Source organism: Emydura macquarii, unplaced genomic scaffold (assembly GCF_026122565.2).
Source record: "Emydura macquarii macquarii isolate MOO-44397 ecotype Brisbane River unplaced genomic scaffold, CSIRO-AGI_Emac_v2 contig_2473, whole genome shotgun sequence".
NCBI lineage: Eukaryota > Metazoa > Chordata > Testudines > Chelidae > Emydura > Emydura macquarii.
Window position 1 is genome coordinate 5,682,923 of NW_027132610.1, and position 13,058 is coordinate 5,695,980.

Consider the following 13,058-nt stretch of genomic DNA (forward strand, 5'->3'; position numbering starts at 1 on the left):
CTGTATTGGGATGTGTGCTGTTCAACATATTCATAAATGATCTGGAAAAGGAAATGAACAATGAAATGGCAAAAAATTTGCACATGATACAAAATTACTCAAGATAATTAAGTCCAAAACTGACTGTGAAGTTATCAACAAAATGGGCAATAAAATGCCAGATGAAATTCAACAATGAATTTCAGGAAAGGTGCCCCACAGTCGATGGATTCAGGAGAACTTTGAACTGATACTTATGGAGTAGCCAGTAGCTAATCCTACGGTGTCAACATCAAGAGGGAGGTGTGACACAGAGGCTCACTAGTAGTTCAGTACTCTGTGCCAAAAACTCTTGTCAGGCCTGACATACTCAGCAAACCCCAACTCATTCTTGTTATAATCTGTATCTAAAAATTGTCATGTAGTAAGGTCATTGGAAAACTATTCACTCACAGGTCATTAATAATTTTGTGTGATGTATTATTATTCAAATATGCTGGAGTTATAACTAAAATGTGTTTAAAGCAGGCATGTCAGGGGGAGTTGATATGCAGGTTTTTTCCAGACAAAGAAATGTGGTTCTGCTTAAATATATCTCCCATATAGACTGAACTCAGTGTGACCAAAGACAAAGAAAAGCATATTGCATACTCAGCAAACAAAGCATCAGGAGAGCAAGTGGAGGAAAAGTGATCACTTAATCTCAACAGGGGATGGAGACTGTACCCCCAAGACTTCCTACCTCTTGAAGTAGGGTCAATGAACTTTGAGAGAGAGACTTTTCAAAGTTTTTCTGGTCTATAAAGAGAGGGGCAGAGAAACCCTAAGTTATCCTCCACCTGAAGAGACAAGGAAAACCAGTATCTTGGACTAAGAGAGTCTGGACAACCATGTTAAAAAAGAGGCTTGGTGAGAAACACTTCTTTGAACAAGAGACTTAAATCAGGTTTTAGTCTTAGAAACTTATTTTTACTTTTGTTTGCTTGTAACCCTTTCTATCTTTATTCTTTATACTTGGTATTACTTAAACTTATGACTTATTGTTTAATAAACTTATTTTAATTTCAATATAAACCAACACAGTGCCATGATTGAAATAAGTGTGTTTGTTAAACCCCAATTAAATGAATGAGTTGAAGTGTGTAGTCTCTTTAAAGGAGCAACGAACTCAATGACTTCTGAGAGTGTTCCAGGAAAGGGATGGATATTGGAGGGAGGCAGTTCTAGAGAAATTTGGACCCGAAGAGTGTTGGTGTCATGCTGCAAATAGTAATTGGGCGATGGAAGCCAGAATGTGACCTACATGCTTGTACATTGACTGTTGATGTCGAACCTGTGAGCCACAGCAGCATACTGTTTAAGGCACCCAGAGTTGCAGAGCAGGTGGTGACACAACCCCTTACTGGTCAAGATTGAAACCCAAAACATCACAGAAGTGCCATTAATGTTGCTGCTCCTTTTTCCCTACTTGAAGAATAATCTTCAATGTGATTTAATAGTTAACAGCAGTGGAATAAAAAGGTATGTCAAACACAGGAAATAATATTTTAAGGAGAAAAATAATCAGAAAAAAAGAAGTTCTTGAAGACAAAGATCTTATTTCAATGCCACAGTAAAACTGCAAATAAAGGAAGAGAATTTCAAATGTTATATTGAGCAGAATGGTTTCAATATATAGTTTTAAAAGTTTTTCATAAGGTGCCAAAAATAATGTATATTAGTGGATTCAACCGTATTCAGAGAAGTGATAACACAAAGGTCTAACGGAAAAATAAGGCAGTATTTTATGATCTTAAGTACAGTACCATTACAGTTAGTCACTGTCTCCAGTATGTGGAGCAACTAACTACACTGACTCTGTAATGCATTTTTTAAAAAAGCCTATGTTTTGTAAAACTAGCCATCCCTGTATTTAATTTAAAACTCTCTCATAGTAACAGCAAAGGACGGTGGGAAAAGACTAGTGTCATCTCAAGCTTTCATTTTAATAAAGTCATAGACAAGCCACTATCAGATCCCTTGCACTGCTGCTCCTCTAGGATGCATGTTCTCAGCCTTCTCTTATTTTGTGTTTCTCAAAAGAAAGCTAGTTTGAGAAAAGCTATTTGCTGTATATTTTATATCAAGATTAAAAAAGTATTTATAAATTCTGACAGCAACTAACCTTCAAATCTTGCAAATGCAAAAGTATATAAAATTTAATCTTAGGTTGCTTTTATGCATTATTTTATTACATTAAAAACTGTGGTATGCTTATTCGAAATGCACTACTCATAAGCAGGTGACAGTTTGTAAGACTTAAAAATATTAAAACTGTTTCAACAAAATATAACATGTAAAATGTTAAATATACCTTGGGTAATCTTCTGAGGTTATGTAAACTACATCTTGATCTGACACCGATGAGGAAAAAGGAATAAAATTTCCATTCTGTAATGGCAGAAGCTCCAAACCAATAAGTTCACTGTAGACTCCATCAGTAAGCACGAATTCCAAGAGATGAAGCTTTTCATCAGTAGGGCCAGTGTGTCCAGATTTCCTCAACACCTGCCGCACTACAGCAGGAGTCACTTTTTTCACAGTTTTAGAGCTAGACACAGTAAGATGAACTGCACTAGCAATATTTGCTGGTACCTTAGCAACCTGGTTCCCTGAGCTCTGGAGGTAGTTGAGGATAGTTTGTGTATACTCCAAGCTGTCATCCATTTCTGAGAAGCACACCTGCTCCACCTTCATCCAGTCACTACTAGCAGAATAAATAACTGCATTCTGGAGCAACTCTTTAAACAGAGGTTCTATGATTGATTTCCAGTGTACCCTGATTTTGTTCTTATCAGGCCATAGTCTATAAATTCTCTCAGCTGACAAAGGAAAATCCGAGTTCTTCTCAGTCTCCATTCGCTTAATAGCTTCCAAAATGAGAGTGGCATATGCTTTTGGGACAACATTCGCCACAAGGAGATCATTCCATAAAGCTGATGGATCTCGCCATTGATCCAATTCTCGCCATTTGATACTCCTTCTATTGTCAGTCAGGCCAAAGAAACCACTAATGTGAACTGGGAGACCAGTCTTGCTTTCCTCGCCAGGAGGTAAAGGAAGAAAACAAAATGCTCTTCCTGAAAACTCTGCTACAGCTCCTTTTTCTTCCCCATTACTTGATAAAGACATACCTATTCCAATAGTAGGAACAAACTTCAAGTCATCAGCCAAACAATCTAGTTCATTGCATATTCCTCGACCGCCCACACTGTTACATACTAACCAAGATGTTTTTTGTGCATCCTTCACACTCTCATCTTCTAAGACTATATTTACATGATATGTCACACATGTTACACTGTTGCTTGGAACCCCTTTACAATACTGATTTATCGCAGTTCCTAGAATCTTGATGGAATTGGGTCGTTCATGTTTCAAGGCCTTGTTCTCACTAGCAGTTACTCGAAAAACCAGTCTCTCAATTCCATCAGCATCCCTAACATGTAAGGAAACATCCTGCACACTTTTCAGGAACAGTAGCACTGTATCTGCATCTGCTCTAAAGGATTCAAACAGTTCCAGAACTTTTTGTTTGTTGTACAGATTGCTACTCAGTTGGGAAGGCTGTAGGCGAAAAGGGAAACGAAAAAATGTACCAGGAAAGTTTCCTTTCTTGAAGGTTTCCTTAGTGCTACCAAATACACCAATGAATGGTGCAAACTGATCTGTAAGTTCACTGATTTCTTTGCTGTCATCTTTTAGATTCCAACACTGGCCTGATTCATGGGGTCCAAAAAGTGTTTGATGGGGATCCAACGTTCCAATCTGGTCACCACTGAAGATACTAGGGACATCTGCACAAGTGAAATCCAACAAATATGAATAACCACAAACAGCAAATATGAATGAACCAAAAATATTCTACATTATCCATATCTTAAACAGCTTCAGCCATTACAACTATTTAAATTGTACATTTAAAATTATAAATTGCCCTAATTTATCAAAAACCGAATATTACAAATGGAGGACTTTTCATACTGTATTAAATAAAATACTATGTAAAAATATTTTATGATGTAGGATAAGCTTATGGAAGGCATAACAGAGATAAATGACAAAGGACACAACTTTATTTGACCAAAGATTTGACACATTAATCTCAGCAACTAAATACTATGTAGATATTGAAAACAAATTATTTATGCTTGACTTTCTTTTGCCATGCCATCTTCTCAGAATTATAATAATTCACTATTATATTGATATATCCAAAAGAATGAATAACTACTAATCTTTCCATATGGCATAACCACAACAGAATAAAAATAAGTCCACTGAATGCAACATTTTTAGGTGTGCAAGTCAAAAATGTACAAAATTTTAAGAGGAGGAGGCAGAAATCAGCATCCAGATTTCTACCTAGAGCTTGCTAATTCAATGCACATATATGAATGGAAGAAAGGACTACCAAATGAAATGGTAAAACAATCCTACAGAATTTAGGAAGCACCTTGCAGTAATAAAAGATCCAAATGAAAAAAAGATGTCCACAGTTAAGTGTTGCCAACTTGTGGAAGAACACATAATGATTCGTTAGCAGTATGTTAGGGTAATTTTGCTTTATATAATCAATGTGAACATCCTTCTGTTGAACAGTAAGTTTGCATGTGATGTTATGGTTATACCATGGAAAAATACTTTTTTGGTATGAGACAAAATTATCATTTATTGATCTCTATTTCACATTTCCCTTAAATACATACAGTGCAAAAATCAAACTGCACAAAGCTTCAGTCTTCACTTATTGTATCTTATTTAAATTTATAAAAGTCTTCGTTAGGCATCCATCCTATGTTCCAGGCATCAATTATATAAACTAAAAATGCACAATTCAAATAACAATACAACACAGAAGACTGCTCACCCCACCTTGAAATCACCGGCAAATATAATGACAATACAAAAAAAAAAAAAACCCTCAAATTCTCAGCCTACATTCCCTCCAAAAGCTTGGAAAAAATATGGACTTTATAGAAGAAGATTAAAAAAAGCTTGGTTTTGAGGGACCACGGGTGGATGAAGTGCATTCCAAATTAAGGACCTCACACCGAAAATACCTGGCCAGCATCCTTTATGTTTGATGTGCATATGAGATTAAACAAATCTTTTATGTTCATATTTTTATTTTTAAAGGAGCTAGACACAGTACCTGTTATATGATAAACTGAATTGAACCCAATTCCAAATCTTCCAACTTTCAGGGGATCATCCTTTTTCTTGCTTCTTGCTATTTCCTGTATGCCATGCCAGTCCTCAGGGCTAAAAATTGCGTTGTTGTATACATAAAGTGCTGGCCCTAAAATATAAACAGGCACACATAAGGCAATTCAAAAAGAACACACTTGGTCCACCTGTTTAGTTTTCAGGAAGTAAACTTACTAAATCAAGAAAGCATTTTTGAAATGTAACTATGGATGTGCAAATTTAATGAGGAAGTTGTAACTCAAACTAGTATGGGAGAAATGAAACTAAAATCTGTTTGGACTTTCCCCAGAGATGATTTCTGTAAAATAAAATCCTAAACAACGTATTTCTTCTCTTTCTCTTCAGAGACACAAGTCCATCAACTGATTTCTTGGATTATTTTAGATTCCATGAAAATTTAGCACATACCATATAGTTTTTGTTCACTACTTACCATTTTCTGTCACAGAAGACAAATGAAGGTCACATTAAGAAGAGCTTCAGGAAACTTCAGAAAAGCAGTGACCATGGGGGTCACACAAAAATCCTCTTATAACACTGAATGTTCTGAGCCTAGCTTATAAAAGAGCTGTGTGGCCCCAACAACCTCAATTCCTTCAATAATCAGAATCCTACTGACGCAGAACAAAATACAAAATCGGTGCTGATAAAATTTGCAAATGACACAAAGATTGGCAGAGTGGAAAATGATGAGGGAAGGATAGTCATACAAAGTAATCTAGATCACTTGATGAGTCCATTTGAACAAAATATATTTTAATATAGCCAAATACAAGGTCATACATCTAGGAACAAAGAATACATACAGACTGGAGGACTGTATCCTGGAAAGCAGGGACTCTGACAAGGCTTTAGGGGTCAGAGCTGACAAACAACTCAACATGAGATCCCGGTATGATACTGTGACAAAAAAGGCTACTGCAATTCTTGGATGTATAAAAGAGGAGTAGTAACTAAGAGTATGGAGATGAATTTACATCTGTATATGACACTGATGAGATCAATACTGGAATATCACATAGAGTTCTGGAGTCCACATTTTAAAACAAATGTTGAAAAACTGGAGAAGGTGTAGAAAAGAGCAAGAAAAAGAATTGGAGGGCTGGAAAATTGCCTTAAAAGAGCTCAATCTGGTTAGTTTATCAAAAGAAGTTTGAGAGATGACTTAATTATAGTGTGTAAGTACCTTCACAGGGACAAGAGACTGAGTACTAAAGGGTTTTTTAATCTAACAGAGAGAGCCAAAACAAGAATCTATTGGTTGCAAATTAAAGCCAGCCAAATTCAAATTAGAAATTAGGCACACATATTTAACAGTGAAGGTGATTAACATTGGAACAAGCTACCAAGGGAAGTGGCAGATTCTCTCTCTCTTGAATTCCTCAGATCAAGACTGGATTCCTTTCTGGAAAATACGTTTTAGTCAGACAAGTTACTGGGCTCAATACAGGAGTAACCGGATGAAATTCTACAGCCTGTGTTATAATGGAGATCAGACTAGACCTCAGTGGTTCCCAACCTTTTTGAGTGAAAGCCCCACTGGTTAACACTAAGTAAAACACGCCCCTCAACCCTTCCCTTCACCGGCCACAAACACTTATAATCCCTATGAACACATATAATGATAATAATAATAATAACACTAAAAACATAAATAATAATAATAATAATAATAATAAATTACTCTTATCTGAGTATGAAGCTAAGCCTTCCCCAGTGCAGCCGTCACCGCACGCCCCGTCTGGCCCCGCCTCTTCCCGTCCCTCATGGACTGAGGATATTGGAGGCAGGCCCTGGCTCCAGGCCCCGACTGGCTGGGGCTGCTCCTCTCCAGCCGGCTGCCTGGCCAGTGGAGGGCTGGGGGGGCTGCTCCTCCGCTCCAGCAAGCATGGAGCTCAAGGCTGCTGCAGCTGGTGCAGAGCTCATAGGGTTAAATGACCTCAAATTACTGAAGCCTCATGGACCCCCTGTAATCTTTGGCGCCCCCTGAAGGGGGTCCCACACCTCAGGTTGGGAACTGCTGGACTAGAAGATCTAATGGTCCCTTCTAGCCTTAAAATATGTGAGCCCCGAGGAAGAAGAGAAAGTGGGCAGGTAATCTGAAATACACAGAAGCAATGCCCTCAAAGAACTATATTTAGTAGTAAGCAACCATCGTCAGTAAAGTTGCCTCTGTGCATTCATACTTACAGGATTTGGCACCTCCATCATCAAACTGTAGAACCGTATAGAAAAGCTGTGTCAGTTGCAGGAGTGCAATAGCACTTTCACACCATGATATCATCAGCCCCCTACACGGTATATAGATTCCAAGTCCAGAAAAGACCACTGTGATCATCAACTCTAACCACCTCTATATCACAGGTTATAGAACTTCCTTCCTGTTTAAACTAGAGCACGCCTTTTAAAAAAACATCTAGTCTTGATTTTAAAATTGCCAATGATTGATAATCTACCACAACTCTAGGTAAACAGTTCCAATGGTTAATTACCTTTTAATATAAGGGAGCATGTCCCCCAGTCCACCACAGTTCCTTTTCCCAAACCCACACAGTCCTGAAATACAAAGAATTCTAAGGCAGCAGAAAGGTAGGTGGGTCAATGCACAGACACAACTCTCAAACAACAGTTACTAGTAGTAATCCCTCTTTCTTCAAGGGTCTCTGTGCATTCCTACTTATGGAAGGTCAGCAAGTAGTGTGCCCCACTAGAGGACTGTGGGTGAGGAGTTCTAAGCAAAAATGGACCTGAGGGCAGGTGGCCACCTCCAGAGCAAGTGTCTGACCTGCTGCATCCCTGCAGCACAGTCAGGGCCTGGGCAGAAGGCCTGGGACGTGTGAAGAACAGACTGTGAACTATCCTTGCATTCCAGAGACAGTGTGTGTGGAGTCCCCATACCCACAGGACGTTGTTAGGTATTTGCCTTTAACCTTTCCCATTATTTCCTTATTTCTTTTAATTGATTGCCGTTTAATAAATTGTATTTGATTTGAACTATCTGTAATGATTATTGGGTCAGGGAGGTGTCCAGTGCGGAAAGAGTATCCCGGAGTGGGGACACCCTAGCCTCTGTCCTAAGTGACCACGACAATATTGGGGGTTGAGCCCCCCAGGAATCCTGGGCCCAGCCTTATCAGGGTTACAAGGACTTTGCTACATGGTAAAGTAGAAGGGGAGTCCTTGAAGTCAGGCAGGCCTCTGGGTAAAGGGAGTGGGAGTGAGGACTCAGATCCTTTCGCTAGCCAATGCCACTGGGGTAATGTATACACCAGGAAATTTCCCACAATAGCGGGACCATTACCCGGATTATATAATTGACATCACGAACAGGATCCTATCCATAGGATCCACCCCATTGGTTTACTGGTTGAGTTGTGGTAGCAAAGTCAGGCCTGGTCAAGAACCCTGCCATGGCTGGAACTGAAAAACTACGGGCCCAGTTTACTGAACTTCAGTGCAAATTTTCACATCAACCTGAAGCATTACAACAAGCTAGATCCAAACAGAGAGAAGCCTTATCCCTGGCTAAGGCAGTAAAAGACCAAAAGACAGTGGAAGCTAAGAAACCCCCTACTATTTATGTCCCATGGGAGCAGAAGGTCACAGAGTTCAGTGGTTTCCCAACTAGACCAGGAGACATTACGGTAGAGGAGTGGATCAAGTATGTGAAGGCGGCTATGCATGTGCTAAGAGTACCTGAAAAAGACTGTGTGGACTTCATAGAGTAACACCTTAAGGGCCAGGCCAAGGACACAGTAAAGTTCAAGGCAACGGCAGACAAGAAAGATGTGGAAAAGGTATCTTAACTCCTAGACGTGTATGAAGACAAGGTACATATTGGAATCTTGTCGCTGCACCAATACTGCCATGACCACCCCTCGGCCCCATCCCCCACCCATTCGGTGCTAACAGTCAACTCACGATCTGACCTTATTAGAGTACGCCTACGCGATCGGCTGTGCCTTCGGCTCCCACGTCATATATGGGAAACGAAACTTAACTGACCATTATATGGGAAATGAAACTTAACATCAACTAGGAAACGAAACCTATTGCACGTATCCCCTGGCCAATCTGGTGCTGGCATGAAGCCCATAAAAAGGGGTCTTACCCTAGCCCCTGCTGAGAGTCTTCCTGAACTACCAGCCTGATCACCTGGTCCGGACTCTCCCTCTCCTGTGTCCCCCCTCTCCCCCCCCCCGAGCGCGAATCGTCTGTTAGCCGTCCGAATTCGAGTTTTTACGTTTATTATGCTGTGTGTCTTTCTTGCCTGGATGGTAAGGAGTTAACTGTCAGTCTGTGTTGCAGCTTTACATTCCTTCCTCCGTATCAGTCTGTGTTCTGCAACTAGCTGTCTGTTTACATGTCTCCCTATCAGTCTGTAACTTGCAGTTAACTGTTTGTTGTCTTTTTAAAATTAGTTTGTACCTGGCAGTTAACTGTCTGTTTAAAATCATTCTGTGTCTTGCAGTTAACTGTCAGTTCAAATTCAGTTTATATTGTATAGTAATTGTCTGTTTCATATTCTACTGTATTAGTCTAGAAATAGTTAAAAATCTATATTATTCCTGTTTTATAATACAATTCATTTAGTCATTAATCGACTCATTATTGACCCTCGGGGATCATTAACCTGTCGGAACATGGCGTCATGAACAGGATCCCCAAAGACAGAGTGGGGGCACTGGAAAAGAAGAAATGTCCCTATGCTAAAAATATGAAAAAAAATAGACAGGCTTTTGGCCATGCTATGTGGCATCACTGGCTGGCATTCATTAAAAAATTGCTGCCAAAGGAAACTCTGATCCACTTAATTCAAGGGTCAGAAATCAGAACGGTTTGGGTCTAACATCTGCAAGACGCCGGTTTGCTTATCTGTCACTGTCTGTGTATGCCTGTCAGTGTGTGTAAGTGTGAATGAAAGTATCAGTTGAAACATGTTTCTTTAATTGCACTATTAATATGGTATTACTGTTGTTTTCCTAGTGTTATATTATTGATATTGTTTTATTAAGTAAAAAATAATATTAATGTTATTATAGTGTTGATATTTTTTCTATTGAAACTATTTACTAAGTTTTTATTGGCAATCACATTAAAAATCCAACATGTTTAAGAAAAAACAAATCAAAAGCTCATCTATAGGGGAGGAATTTAAAATCCTTGCCTATAAAACAAAAACATAGGAAAATATGAGGGTAATGAATTTGTTTGTCTACAAGCAGAACGAAAATTTGTAAAAGAAAAAGTAGTTTAAGTAATAATGTGCCACCCCAAAAGGGGGTAGAAAAGTTTTTTTTTATCTTTCAGAACTGCAGGGAAAAAAAACTGGTACCAGTGAAACAGCTGAAAAACAAGGCCATGGATTTGTATTTTGTGTTTTGTTTTGTGTCGTTTGTCTTGTTACTAACGTTGTTCTGTACAGTATTGGGAGGTACTGCATGGAGCGCAAACAAAAATTAAGAAGTAGTGTAACATGTATAAAAAACATCTTCTATCAGGTAGCAAAAAAAAAAAAAAAAATTAAAAGCAATCCAAATTAATGATTTAGAAGAAAAAAGTCCTGAAAATAAGTGTTTTGTAGTATTATAGCGATAAAAAAATGTAATTTTAAATTTCAAGTGCCTAAATTTAGGTATAATTAGTTGAAAGTAATGTATTCTCTTTATTTGGCTATAAACTATTAAAAAGAAAATGTTGTTTGTAAATTAAACTGTGCTATTTATTGTATTAATTTTAATATGCCAGGATACAAAATTCTGACCTAAGAAACACCAACCTAACACTTTCTCGTTGCAACAGAAACTGTTAGGTACAAGTGTCTTCTCAACTGTGGTCAACCCATTCAAATAAAGCAAGTTACGATTAGTAGGGGCCACGTGTCATTTGGCCAAGTCCAACCCCTTTAAAGATTTAAGAAAATAGGGGAAAATAAAACAGAAAAAACAATTCCGTTTTTATTGAATACAGGGGCACAAATTTCAGTAATTTCGGAAAAAGTGCCCCACATAAAACCAAAAAAGAAAATTTTAAGTACAAGAGTTATACCAAGCCCAGCAAGTTCAAATGGTAAATTGTAAAGTCAGAAAAGAATCTGGAGGAGTGGAAACAGTTAAAGCTGTTCTGGGAGAAAGTGTTCCTTTTAAGATAAGATGTTATAAGAAAACTAGAGTTAAAGCATCAGGTTATAAAAGCTTTAGTAGTAAAAATAGTCTCAAGTAACCAGTATGAGCCGTAATTAAAACCTAATGTAAAGAATTGGCAAATAAAAAAGATTCCTACAAAACAGCTGTTTTTAAAAACTGTAAGTAAAAGGAAAAATTTCCCTGATAAGCAGCTCTCCTTCTTGTCACCAGCCTGGGGAATACCAAAACCAGGCCAAGATAAAAACCTGAAAAAGTAAAAAATGGTAATTGATTACCGGAAAGCTATTAAGCAAATAAAAATAGTTCAATGTGTCTCTCAAGGAGATAAACCTGAAATAAAGCGTATTTTAAGAACTAAAAAATTTAAAGCTTGCATGTACCTTGAATTTAATAAATATGTTTTAATTGTAACCAGGCTCGAGCCATGAATAAGCCACGCCACGAATCCGGGGCTTTCCACCCCGAGCTTTTTTTCTCCGGGCCCTTCCTGGCAGGTTAACCTTAACAGACCCTCCCCGGGTCTAAGTCTCACCCTAAGTGCATCGTTGTCGTGGACCTCGGGACACGCCAGGTATCATGCCAGCCATTAAAAACCTCCACCGCCAAGGTCGTAGCCTCCGCCCTCATGTCCCTTGACGCAACCTGGGGGCTCCCTCAAGAGGTTCTTACTGACGGCGGACCCCCATTCACCGGAAAAGTTATTGAGGCCGTAATCTTATCCTGGGGGCCTCCCTCCACATACACCTCAAATACCATCCCAAAAGCAATGGGGTTGTAAAACGCAAAATCGGAACCCTCAAATTCCTCCTTCGGTCTACCACAGAAGGCGGGGATTACAAAGGGTGGAAACGCCACCTCCCCAAAATTCTCATAGCGATAAACCAAGCCTAGTCACGCTGGCCTCACCTGGCCCTCTTGCCTCGAAACCCATGGAAGCCGGCGTTCGCCCCAGGGCAAAAAGTGTGGGTTCTCGAGTCTAACGCCACTGCCTCCCGTAACCCTATTCCCGAAAAAATTCTACACTCCGGAAAGTACCCCAACTCTTATCTGGTTCAGCTGGGTAATACACCTGCTACCCTACTGGCCCACCATAACTGGCTCAATGTTAGTTCGTAATCTGCGCTCCGCACGGGAGCATCTGAACCGTGTATGTTTATTTTGTTTTACAGAAAATCGTTCCAGTTGCGTAGCTAGTTCAAGTCCTCCGTAAAAATCCCCTCCAAGCCTGGGAGGAAGCCTTTGTATGGCAGGAGGTCCTCGCTGGAAATCTTACCGAAGTGCCCCCAAAATATAAATGTGTTGTCTGTTCGGCCCCCATGGCACTGCGTGGCAGTGTCCCCTTTCGATGAAAGTTTTACCCCTTTAATCTCTCGACCACTTTGTCAAGCGATCTATCCACCACCAGCCCTTTTGCCCAAAAGTTCGCCTGTATCTCTGTTGTCACTAACTGTATGTCCCCCACCTTTGTGGGGGTTCATCTCCACCACACCCTCTGCGTCGCCCTTCTGGGCGAATCTCCGCCCACCTCCATGGGATTCTATCCCAACAGTACCTCTTTGCTCTTTGGACCGAGCCCACTCTCCCATTCCACAGCCTCATACAATCAATCGTATGCCAATTTCCTTGGTAGTACCCTCTCTCATCTTCCCCGTCACCCTTCAGGTGGTATGTGCCATAGGCCAG

The 13,058-nt window shown here is 39.6% G+C and overlaps 1 protein-coding gene across 3 annotated transcripts in view; it reads right to left on the minus strand.

The window, feature by feature from the left end:
• Window positions 1-13,058, minus strand: part of SACS (sacsin molecular chaperone) — a 118,616-nt gene that overhangs the window by 26,645 nt on the left and 78,913 nt on the right. For all 3 annotated transcript variants that reach the window (XM_067562873.1, XM_067562874.1, XM_067562872.1), the window contains 2 exons: window positions 5,174-5,320; window positions 2,333-3,815 (listed from right to left, as the gene is read on the minus strand). In XM_067562873.1, coding sequence (XP_067418974.1) covers window positions 2,333-3,815; window positions 5,174-5,320 — 1,630 coding nt within the window. The remainder of the gene's footprint in view (window positions 1-2,332; window positions 3,816-5,173; window positions 5,321-13,058) is intronic.